Source organism: Miscanthus floridulus, chromosome 19 (assembly GCF_019320115.1).
Source record: "Miscanthus floridulus cultivar M001 chromosome 19, ASM1932011v1, whole genome shotgun sequence".
Classification (NCBI taxonomy): Eukaryota; Viridiplantae; Streptophyta; class Magnoliopsida; order Poales; family Poaceae; genus Miscanthus; species Miscanthus floridulus.
In genome coordinates this window covers 70284354-70297099 of record NC_089598.1, presented here as the reverse complement: position 1 = coordinate 70297099, position 12746 = coordinate 70284354, and the positions used below count along the sequence as shown (strand labels likewise).

The 12746-nt window shown below is 42.6% G+C and overlaps 1 protein-coding gene across 2 annotated transcripts; it reads left to right on the top strand.

The window, feature by feature from the left end:
* Positions 1-3189: 3189 nt before the first annotated feature.
* LOC136527983 (protein tesmin/TSO1-like CXC 5) lies at positions 3190-12445 on the top strand. Of its 2 annotated transcripts, none has more exons than XM_066520854.1 (8): positions 3190-3710; positions 4479-4562; positions 5250-5427; positions 6106-6459; positions 6580-6671; positions 7534-7637; positions 11288-11659; positions 12065-12445. In XM_066520854.1, the coding sequence occupies exons 1-8, from the start codon at positions 3547-3549 to the stop codon at positions 12241-12243; spliced, it is 1527 nt and encodes a 508-aa protein (XP_066376951.1). In that variant the 5' UTR covers positions 3190-3546; the 3' UTR covers positions 12244-12445. The 2 variants fall into 2 exon arrangements, with proteins under 2 accessions (XP_066376951.1, XP_066376950.1); XM_066520853.1 differs by having other exon boundaries at positions 12062-12445.
* The last annotated feature ends 301 nt before the right edge of the window (positions 12446-12746 follow it).

The following is a 12746-nucleotide window of genomic DNA, read 5'->3' as shown; positions in this document are numbered from 1 at the left end:
GAGCTATGGTTGGAATGGTGCAGGCTGTGGTGCAGTGGCGAGCTTGCGCGAGCTCGGCGGAGCAAATGGCGATGGCGGTGGCTTCTCAACGGCTCATGCACGCGCGGGTGGAGCAAATGGAGTAGGGGCGTAGCCAGGGTAAGCGCGAGCGTGATGAGGCGCTCTCTGGCCCGACGTGGCCTGACCAAGCAGTGCAGCGCCGACGCGTGGCCATCCACGTGGCGTTCAAAGCCTAACGGCGGTCGGCACTGTAGCACGCCATCAGAGAACCATTCGCCCGACTGACAGTGAGAATTGTTGACCTCCAATCTCTTAAACTATGGCGATCCAGGTTAAGGCATAGTTGACAAAATTGTAGTACCAAGTGAGGTCTTCAACTTTCCCAATTGGAGCTCGAGCTGGTTCGGCTTGGTTAGTGAGATACAAGGCTCTAAACATCGACACATGAAACTGAAAAGCAGTTCCTAGACTTAGAAAATTCTAAGTCTCCATCTAGCCCCCAAAACTGACTTGTGGGCCATTTTTTAGCATGTTTTGCACATTTTCATGAGATGGTCATAAAATAACTTTTGTTCCTTATAAAATTTCCTACAACTTTGCTTAAGGGTGCACAGCCATGCAAACACTCTAAGCTATACTTTTTAAATAGTCAAACAAAAAGAGTCCTAGAGGTCAACACAAGTCAAACCATTACTTGGAAGCATAATTAGGTAATATGGTCAACATGAACATTGTTCCTAATGACATTCTAAGTGTAGCTAAGTTGTTTAAGAGGACATTTGACACACATTTGCATAGACCACACATGAGCACACACAAATGCTAACATAAAATCAAGCAATTCAAATAGAAACACATATGAAATGATAACATTCATCATGGTATGATTCTTATGAAGGATATGATGATGCACATGCTCATGTGATGCAAGTGTTTTAATGCAACCATAACACTGAGATGTTACACATAGGCCTCTAGTGCATGCAGCTGTAGCTCCTTGAGCGCCTCGGCGATCGCATCGAGGCCGTTGGAGTGGAGAGATTGGATGGTGGCGGGAGCCTGCGCCAACTCTCCTTCCATCATGACGATGAAGTCTAAGTCCTCGAAGCGCATGTGTGCACCTACGACCCAGCTAACATTGTGACTAGCCATCCGAGGCCTGGTGTGAATGTCGAGACGCGCAAAAGGCCCCTACCTAGCGCGCCAACTGTCGGTGTTTCGAGTCACCACCAACAAGTAAATTTCTAATATTGTGTGTCTGGCTTGGATGGTGTGCTTAGAGGATATGAGGTTTATACTGGTCGGGCAGAATGTCCCTACATCTAGTTCATCGTTGTCGCTCGTGTTACTAGCACTAAAAGTTTGTAGTAGGGGTTACAAACGAGCGAGAAAGGGACAGGTCCCAGGTCCCTTAATGGAAGGAATGAACGGGTGCCGAGAGCTTGGTTGCTCCTCAGTCGTGTGCTTGTGTTGTGATCGGTTCGAGGCTCGATGGGTTCATGATGGTTTGATCAGGTCTGGCCGAGATCGATAGTTCAATTATTCGATGGTCCAATGCCCCTCATGGGGAGTCCTGCTTTCTCTTTTATAGACCAAGAGAAAGCACGGGTTACAGCGAAAGAAAGGAGAAGAATGAGCGAGAGAGAGGATATCCTTTAAGATCTCTGGGTCCTTCTTATCCTTCATACGGGTCTCACTGACCCTGTAGATGTCAACAGGGATGGCTCCATATTATGACCCTGTCCATCACTGACGCCATGCACAGGCATTGTCTGCCGGTCATGGCGCTCCACTCCGTCTTGGCGGACATCGTGGTGAACTGATGCTCCTGACAGTGTTCGTACAAGGGTTAGGAAGAACAGCTCTGGTACGCCCAACGTTGTTCCTGATGTGAACAATCAGGTATGGCCCGTCGTGGCTGTGGGTTACATCGGGGCATGCCGGTTTCTTCCCTGGTATCAGAGCTTTGACCCAGGCCCATACACTTAGACCTAGAGTGGTTGGCGGTGGAATCGGTCTCCGTCGGGCAAGACGGAGTCCGTGGCCTCAGGGTCGGGCGAGGCGGAGCTCGTGGCCATAGGGTCAGACGAGGCGGAGCGCAAACCCAAGGGTCGGGCGAGGCGGAGCCCGTGACCTTGTAGGCCGGGCGAGGTAGAGCTAGCCCTTAGAGGTCGGGCGAGGCAGAGCCAGCTCTTAGAGGTCGAGCGAGGCAGAGTCCGCGGCCTTGGGGTCGGGCGAGGCAGAGCCCGCGGCCAGAGGCCGAGCGAGGCGAAGCGCAAACCCAAGGGCGGAGCCAGCCCTAAGAGGTCGAGCGAGGTAGAGCCCGTGGGCCACGGTTTCGGGCGAGAAGGAGCCTACGGCCTTGGAGTTGGGCGAGGCGGAGCCAACCCTCAAAGGTCGGGCGAGGCAGAGCCCGCGGCCACAGTGTCGCGGCCTTGGGGTCGGGTGAGGCGGAGCCAGCCCTCAGAGGTCGGGTAAGGCAGAGCCCGTGGCCTTGGTGTCGGGTGAGGCGGAGCTTGCGCGCCTGGGGGTCGGTTAGAGCCGTAGTTGCGCTCTTGACTACTCGGATGAATCAATGTTGATGGTCATTAGCTCATTCTCTTCGAGTACCTTAGTATTGGTCCCCGACACTATTCTACAATTGTATGAGTTGTTGTCATACAACTCACAACTTTACTTGTGTTCTATGCATAGATTAAGAAATTATGAGTCAATATGAGACAACTTAAAAAACAACAATTGTATATGTTGTCTAGTATGTTGTTTTAAAATTACGTGGTACTATATGAGATTACCTATAAGACAATGCCAATATACTTGCCCTAATGTCTAGAGCAAATAAGAATGATTTAAAGAAAAGGCATGGTTAGAGGTTTAAGTCTTACTTATCTTATTTTGATCATATTTTTTAATTAATCCCGAGAAAAAAATAATTTAGATTACTTGTACAATTAAAATTCAAAGGCAGATTTCACCGTAAAGGAAATCTAAAAACATAGGTGAAAATTTGTGGCCTCACATCATCATTATTTTCTCCGCTGCCCCTGTGCGCTAGTTATTCCGGCTATAGCAGTGGAATTAAGATTTATACTAACATCAGACAAAGATTCAAAAAATTGTTCCGGAAAAGGAAAGTAAACAGAATATAATACATGAGATTCAAAAATTTGGGCGAGAGACCAACCAAACCTCCGGCTTTGCCCATCAGCTTCTTCTCCCCCTTGCCACACCACCTCCCTCCCAAATCAGCCCGTGGCCCAAATTCACTCGGGCTTTACCTCTCCGAATTCTTCTCCATCGCCTCTTCGAATTCCGCTTCTCGATTTGATCCCCTCCTATCGGCGCTCTTCTTTAGTTTTTCCTCCTATTATCTCGACTTGGAGCTGACCAGAAAGTCGAGTTTCTTGGCTCCTGATTGAAACTATTCTAATTCGAGACAGGCTGCAAAGATTGAATTTTGAGTTCTTTGCGAGTGGTTTAGGTGGATAAATCGGGCAAACCATAGGGGAATTCATGACCTAAGCTGGTGGAAAGTTTAGTTTGGTGATGGAGGAGGAGAAGCAGCAGGTGGAGCCGCCGGCGCTGGTGCCGGAAGCGGGAGCCGAGCCAAGGGCGCCACCACAGCCGCAACAGCAGCCGAAGCCGGCGGTGCAGGTGCAGCCTTCTATGCCGGTGCTGAGGCCATGGCCAATGGAAATCACGCTTTCTATGTGAGCAAACTGTTTCGTTTGAGAATTTGAATTCTACTCTACGGTCTTTTGATTTTTGGGTATCCAGAATTCAGGCCGATGCATTTTTTTTGTTTGCATTTGTCCTTTTCAAAAGTCTTGCTTACTTGTAGACAGCAGTTAGTCAGGCCTGGTTAGGGATTATTATTATTATTATTTGCGTGGAGGGGGGGGGGGGGGGGGGGCGGGGGGGGGGGGGGGTTTGTGAGGGTGTTGGACATGATGTATGAGGATGCACTATAAGTTGTGTTAAGATGTGTTCTGACAGCAGGCACTCAACTGCTTTGCAATGCTGAGGTAATGGATTAGTAAAGTTTGACTATTTTTCTCCTGGTGACATTATTAACCATTTTGAATTTGAATTGGTATAAATGTTACTAGTAGTACTGTGGTCTTCTTAGACATGTAGGCCTATAACTTTTCGTTATGATTCCATTCCTGTCTGGTTAACTCTGAGGTGTCACTTTTTGGAGAACAGATGTTTTGGTGAGTAGAGTTGTCTTTATAGTTTTTCTTTTTCTTCGTCGAAACAATGTGTGCCAAAATAATCACACGTGTTATGGCCATCCCAATTCTGTTTTGTTTTTACGGGAATGTGCCTTATGTGATATGTTAGTAGTTATTTGCAATTCATTTTAGTGTCCATGTGTGAGTATACTTCCATTTGTCCTTGCAGAAATAATGCAAGTACTGCACTCGTATGCAAAGCGCAAAAAAAATTATTTTGCTTATCTTTTTTTTTTGTTTCAGGAAGCCTGTGGTTGAAATGAAGAGTGGCACCCCAACCAAGAAAAAGAAGCACTGTAATTGCAAAAACTCACAATGTTTAAAGCTGTGAGTACAAGACTTTTTGTTTCAATCATGCACATCATTTATTAAAACATTGAATGTAGTTGAGTGATATATGCAAATGCATACTTCTACATTACATTTTCTTGGAAATAGGGACAGCACTGCATTGTTATGTCAGTGATTAACTGAATTTTGAATGCATACTTCTGAGTTATTTCTTAATGGGAAGTTCTATATTTTAAATTGTCAACTAGAGTTGAATGGGTTGATTTCTTCACAGAAGAGAAAAAAGGATGATTAATTCTATTACATGAAGAGTTTCCTCTATTGTCCTTATCCTCACCAGTATAAAAATGTATTAAAAATACGCGATTACATGAGGTGAGCATATTCGTTTTGTCTAGAGCGATGTTTATATGTGTTGGACAAATATAGAAAAGGGAGATATAATACTCAAGTTTCAGTTTGAAGAAGATTAGATATTGTTGCTGAGCCATTTTAAAGCAAAGCCTGCAGTTTAGCTTTGGTCCATTTATCTATTTTTTTTATTTTTTTCTCATTGGATTGTTTTGTTCTCAAATTTTGTTAATATTCCAATTTGGTATGTTCAACTTTTGTACTTTATCCAAATTAATGAATACCAACTTATAATGTAATATGGTAATTTATTATGAAATGAGTATCATGTGAATAGAAGGTACAGCGACTAACTTGACATATATTTCTTAGGTACTGTGAGTGTTTTGCAGCAGGTGATTACTGTGATGGTTGCAATTGTAAACAATGTGGAAACACTGTTGAGAATGAAAAGGGTAGGCAGGACGCTATTAACAACACAAAGCTACGAAATCCAAATGCTTTTCAACCTAAGATTGAAAATGGTCCAATTCCTCCCAGTGTTCGGAAGGTACATCCATTGCACTGATGGAATGGTTTGGCTGTATTATTATTTTTGTATCATAACAGTAGTTAATTTCTTAGACAAAAGTAGATGCCCTTCAAAATATATATAAGTTGATAAATAGTTGTTTTAATCTGTATGGACCATGGGAGTTAATCATGCTTGTTCCATAATTTTGCTTGCATTTTTCTCATTTGTCCCACTTGTGCATATAGAAACCATACATCTAAAATTCGCTGAGTCCTAGAACAAGAACAGTTCATACTGATGCACTGGTGTTACCTTGCTTTATCAGGTCTCTTTGCACAGTTCTTTCGTACTTGTACTTGTACTTGTAGCCTAACAGTCCTTTTTGTCATTCCCCATGCTAAAGTTCATGTAGGTGGAACAACTAGATTTCATGGCAGCATCCTGATATACGCTAGGTGGCTAGTAACTTCTGTTTACTTTTCCATGTATGCTATGTTCTAAATCAAAACTCTTTTGTGCTGCCATTAGTTAAAATCTTATGTATTATGCTTATTTTTTCTTCTGAACAGCATTCCCTTTATTATTTTGGGTTTTGTTGCACTATTGAAGTCATCCTTTTTATGTTTTATTTACTTCTGTGGATTCAGTTGAAATATTTCTTTATATGTTTCATATATTGTTTAGCTAACCTTAGCCATTTGAACTGGCTATCAGGATGCTGGAGCACTACCTTCACTTCCAAAGCATAATAAAGGTTGTCACTGCAAGAAGTCAGGTTGTCTAAAGAAATACTGTGAATGTTTCCAAGCTAATATCCTTTGCTCCAAGAATTGTAAATGTATGGATTGCAAGAACTACGAAGGGAGTGAGGAGCTACGGAGTACAATTCAAGGGGATAATTCATGTGATCGAAATAACATTCAACAAGCAGCTAATGTTGCTCTGAATGGTGCCATTGGATCTTCAGGGTATAGATTTTCTCCAGTACGTAGAAAAAGGCCTCCAGAAGATCCCCACTATCAGAGATTAAATGTTGAAGGAAGTATGATGCAGACACAGTTTCAAGAGGTATTGATTTTGTCTTGGATGATTGTTTTGACCAGTCTGGTGCTGATTTACTTAATGTGTTGATTTTTTCTTAGTTTAGCCATAACATCTCTGGACTGAAGATTGTTTCTTGTGTTCTAGGCTAACAATGTGGATGTTTCCCAAATTACTTCATCTACTGGACTTGGTGGTTCCACTGGCAATTTGCAGGGTAGATCTAAACTGGTATATAGGTAAGTGAACAAATAATTATTGTCTTCTTTGGACCTATGAGCGAAAGGTTTTTTTTTATCGGTATGAGCGAAAGGTTTTCAATGAACTTCAATTGTCTTGTGGCTATTGCCTTTTTAAATGTATATAAGCCCTGGACTGTTGAAGAAAAAATTCACTTAGTGTGGGACAACGCACTTGAAGTGTGTTGTGGCACCTAGGTGTTGTGCTGGCTAACCAGGGCTTGATTCCTGGTTCTTACAAAAAAAGGCCCCTTGCCTGTGCCTATTTTTAGAGTTATATATGTGCTGCAGGCTGCAGGCATGTCTTGGCCTCTTAGGTTAGCTCGCCTTCAGGGGCTTTTCTCAATCCTGCAGCTTGAGAAAAAAAAAATATTACTGCAGTAATACCTTAGGGGAGGTCCACCCCTAGGGCTGTTTTAGTTGCTTGTAGTTTGTGCCATCTGGCAGTAGTATCATTTTACCACTGCACTAGCGATTTGGCTCATGAAAGTTTATGATGTTTGCCTTTTTGTTCTCAAATATTTTTCTCTGTTCAACTCAATAACAAATCCTTTAGTCCCAAACAGTTTCGGGTAGGCTAGAGATAAAACCAACAAGATCCACCAAGACCAATGTAAAAAGAAATAAAGAAATACTTTCTCTGTCCAAAGAAAAATATATGTTGTTTTAGTCTTTAGACAATTCAAGGTGCAGCTTGAACTATTGATTTAAACATGTTATCATGAAAAGTATTCAAATATTATTTTGATATGGCAAATCAACATTCTTTTTTGGCAATAATGGATATTGCGGCACTATTACAATGATTACTCCTTATGCGCTTTTATGTCCTCCTGATGAAATATCATATATATCTTTTTAGGTCTCCGCTAGCAAATACTATCCATGTTACTGATGTCAATGACCTAGCCAACCATTTGGTGATTGTATGCAGAAAGGCAGCAGAGAGGTTCACGACAATAGTTGGTACACAATTTATCCTTTTCCTGTTTGACTGGACTATTCTCAACCTCTGCATAACATTTTAATCTGGTGAACTCAATTATTCATATGATAGAAAGATGGACTGCCGTGATGATCAGAAATAAAGGGAAAAAAACTGTTTATTTTTGTACCTTCAGAAACTTTTATGCATTTAACATTGCCTTATGTGCTCGATAATGTGTCATTTGGACATAAAGGACTACATATGATTATATAGCTATTTATCAAAATAATCCTACTTTGGTAAAGCTGGACAGGGTGTTTTGTTCAGTGGACTGGGAGGATCTTTTCCCAAACTGTCTGCTGCAAAGCATGGCTTCGGAGGACTCAGACCATTGCCCTCTTTTGCTTGGACTTCAGGATAATAAATCAGGTCGCAGACGCTTTCATTTTGAAGCTTTTTGGCCTAAGCTTGAGGGGTTTCAGGAAACTATAGCAGCTGCTTGGGCCTTAGTGTCGGCTGGTCCTTGTCCTTTCTCCACCTTGAACCTCAAGTTCAAAGCTGCCACTAAAGCTTTACAGAGTTGGAGTGATAAATCAGTGGGTCACGTTAATTCTCAGCTAGCCCTTGCCCGTGAAATCCTCCATCAGCTGGAGATCGCCCAGGACAGTCGCACCCTCTCACCAAGAGAAGACTGGCTGAAAAACAATCTTAAGAAGCATTGCCTTGCTCTTGCATCCCTCAAGCGGACAATTGCCCGTCTTCGCTCAAGAATTGATTGGGTACGTGATGGGGACGCCAACACAAAGTTTTTCCAGCTCCATGCCCGTCACCGCAAGAGGAAGAACTTCATAGGCAAGCTGGTGTCAGGTGACCAGATCTACACCAAACATGAAGACAAAGCAAGATTGTTAGATGAATTCTATGAGGGCTTGCTTGGGACAAGCCTGGACAGAGCGCGTACTATCAATCTTGATGCGCTTGGGATCCTCTCCCATGATTTGGCTGATCTTGAGTTCCCTTTTACTGAAGAAGAGGTGTGGAAAACAATCACGCAACTGCCTCCGGACAAAGCGCCCGGTCCAGATGGTTTTACTGGCAGATTTTACAAGGCTTGCTGGCCGGTTATAAAGAAAGATATTATGGCTGCAGTTTCTGCTGTATGGAGTAGGAGATTTGCTGGTTTTGAGGTGCTTAATGCAGCTTACATCACTCTTCTACCTAAAAAGGAGGAAGCTGAGCAACCACAAGACTTTCGGCCTATCAGCTTGGTACATAGTTTTGCTAAGTTGATCACTAAAATGTTGGCGAATTGACTTGCATGTCGGCTGCAGCAGATGGTGTCTCCCAATCAAAGTGCTTTTATGAAAGGGCGTTTCATACAGGACAACTTCATGCTAATTCAGCAAACGGCTAGATTTCTCAATCAACAAAAGCAGCCCAGAATCCTTCTAAAATTAGACATCTCAAAGGCCTTTGATTCAGTTTCTTGGCCCTTTTTGCTTGAGGTTCTGCAGCACTTAGGCTTTGGCCAAATCTGGAGGGACATAATCAGCGGGTTACTCTCCTCCTCTTCTACTCAAGTAATTTTGAATGGGATACCTGGGGAGCGTATTTCTCACCGGAGAGGACTAAGGCAAGGTGACCCGTTATCACCCATGCTTTTTATTCTTGTTATGGATGTGTTGGGACATATGGTAGCCAAGGCAGCCGCTGATGTTTTGTTGCAGCCACTATCATCTCGTGCTCTTCAACATCGTATATCTCTCTATGCCGATGATGTGGTTCTTTTTCTCCGGCCGGAGGCAACGGATATTACTGTCATAATGAACATCCTCCAACTTTTTGGTGATGCTTCAGGTCTCAAAACCAATTTGTAGAAAAGCAATGTGTTACCAATCAAGTGTAGGCATACAGAATTGGCCTTGGTACAGGAACTTCTCCCCTGTGCGCTCATGGATTTTCCCTGCAAATATTTGGGGTTGCCTCTCTCTCTCAAGAAGTTAACTAAGGAACAAATCCAACCTACTATAGATAGAATAGCTGATCGGCTTCCGGGATGGAAAGCAGACCTCATGACACGGGCAGGACGAAGGATTCAGGTGCAGTTTGTCCTCACAGCCATGCTTATTTATTTGGCAATGGCAGTTGATTTCCCACCATGGGCAATTAAAGCCGTGGACAAACTGCGGAGAAGTTTTCTTTGGAGGGGCCGCAAAGATGCTCGTGGAGGACACTGTCTTGTGTCTTGGGGAAAGGTTACCCGTCCACTTGAACTAGGTGGGCTTGGCATTTCTGACCTCAAGCATCTTTGTTGGGCACTAAGGATGAGATGGGTTTGGTTGAAAAAAACTGAACCTCATCGCCCATGGGCAGCCCTTCCTATTCAGATCCCGGGCCAAGTTTATTCCTTCTTCTCGATAGCCGTTATATCGGAAGTGGGCAATGGGAATCACACTTTGTTCTGGATTGGTCGTTGGACCCATGGACAATGTATCGCTGACCTTGCACCGAGACTACTCGAAGCCATCCCGAAGAGAAGGGTGAAGCAACGTACGGTACAGGAAGCTCTTACTGGTCGCAGCTGGGTTTTGGATATTAAGGGAGCCCGCACTGTAGGTGTTATCATCGACTTCCTCCATCTCTGGGAATTGCTGTACAATTTTGAGTTAGAGCCTGATGTTGAAGATGTCCACATATGGCGTTTCTCTGCTAGTGGGAAATACTCAGCCAAGTCTGCCTATGAGGGTTTCTTCCAGGGATCTACTGAGTTTGGTCCATACAAGAGGATTTGGAGAACCTGGGCACCGCCCAAATGTCGTTTTTTTTCTTTGGTTGGTGGCCCACAATCGGTGCTGGACAGCAGATCGCCTTGCGTGTCGTGGGCTGCCTCATCCTGTCCAGTGCCCTCTCTATGATCAGGAGGATGAGACTATCAACCACCTCCTCGTCTCTTGTGTCTTTGCTAGACAATTTTGGTATCTCCTTTTGAGACAGGTCGGCCTACACTCCTTGTCACCACAGCCTTCTGATTCTTCCTTTGATATATGGTGGGAAAAGACTATTCGAGCAACAAGTGGATTAATGCAAAAAGGTCTCAACTCTCTTATTGTGCTTGGTGCTTGGACTCTTTGGAATCACTGGAATCGTTGCGTTTTTGATGGAATTACCCCCAACCTTGGACGAGCTCTCTCCCTTGCTGGAGAAGAGCGCCGGTTGTGGAGTGTGGCAGGAGCCAAGGGGCTGTCCTCCTTGACAGCCCCTCTCTTTGGTAGTTAGCTTAGTGATAGTGTTTGGTCGCCTTTTGTCCTTGTCAGGCGCGAATGTTATTTGTGTGGGGTTGTGTGTGGTGTGTGTTGTAGGGCTCTAGCCCCTTTCTTTCTTCTTAATATAATGATGCGCAGCTCTCCTGCGTTTTCGAGAAAAAAAAAATATAGCTATTTATAAAATAAGAGAAATGGGTAGTTTCCCTATCTGTTTCTGTACTTAACTATAAATTTGTGCAACTAAAGGAATTGTTCTGCTTTATCGGGGACAAATACGGTGCCTATCATTTTGATGCAAAACATAAAACATCATTTTGGCTTGACGTCCAAGTATCAAATCAACATTAAAAAAACAGCACCAAATGAATCAATGGAAGTGAATGTTAGCATTCAAGGTTACTTTTACTGAAGTATTTTTATTGCAGATAACAAAGCGGAGATGGAAATAGATAGGGAAATTTGCACAAATACTTACCAAAAGTTTGATGAGAACAAGGAAGTCCAGAAAGCTGCTCTTAGTCAACTTGGCAAAGTGACTAATATAGATCAGCAAATTGTTGATGACTCCAGATTGCATTGCTCTGACACCCAAGAGGATGCTAGACCTGCCTCTCCAGGAACAGAAGCGCTGTTGTGTGATGAGCAGGATCTCACATTTTGTACAGCTCATAGAAGTCCAATTCCAGTAGCATTGCATGATCGGGACATTTCAGAGCTACACGCTGCACAAGAAAATGCAGCGTTGAAGGAGTTCAGAAACTATCTCCGGCTAATTATCGCACGTGGAAAAATAAATGGTGAGCTTGTATCACGTAGTTTTCAAATTAGTCATTTTGTACATTCATCAAGCAAGATGAACTGAAAATTGAGAAATTTGAATTCTCTCCAATGAAGTTGATGGCACATAAGTTGGTTTACAGTTGGTAAAGGATTGTAGTTAGCGAACTTGTTGACCTATATGTTCATCAGATTTTGTAGAAAATGAGTTTACTAGGTCCTACGAACCATCAACAAAATATTTTCAATGCTCTGACAGACTAAGAATCTAAGTCAGCAAATGTTTGCATACTGTTCTTGTTTGATATAATATTTCAGTTGATATATTTGAAATAACATTTTTTTTGCATGTAAAATGTGTGCTGTTTTTTATTATTTGTTTATTTCCGTTTCTTATCTGAGGTGATGGTTTGCTGGTATAGCAGAAGGAAAATCCTCATTAGGGACAGGGATGGAATCAGATGCTCCAAGGCATCATGAATCAAGCACCAGTTTAGCCCCAGTAAGAGCTGAAGAAAAAACCAATACTACGGATGACCCTGAAGATCCTAAAACAAGTCGATCATTTGCATCAAATGGTATATCAACACACGAACTAAAATAGATTTAGCTCAGTTTGTATTTTTCATTTCAAGATAAGATATGTATTGTACCATAGCCAATATCTGTGTACATATGGATAGTATAGTCCTTGTTGCTAGAAAAGGCAGCCGGCAATGTAGCATTAATCATCCACGAGATGTAAAGTAGGAAACAAAGTCCTGATCATGTAATTATTTTTTTTATCAATAATGAGTTTTATATGATTATCCTATTCCAATGTGAGAAATATACCTTTTCCTTTGAGAAAAAAAGTGTAAGAAATAGTTGGGGTTGTATATAAGTGCAACCAAAAAAAAAAACTGAAGATATGGTAAAAAAAGTGACACGTTTATTTGAAATACTTGAGGACTAGTCACTCAAATTTGAGTGTTTATTAGACAAAGAACGACAAATTTGTAATCCTAGCTCAACAATTTTGTGAATCTTGTAACAATAACCTAGAGAAATTTCTAGAAAAAAGAGTTGGTGAACATTCATTTGCTAGCGATCTCTTAAGGCATTCTA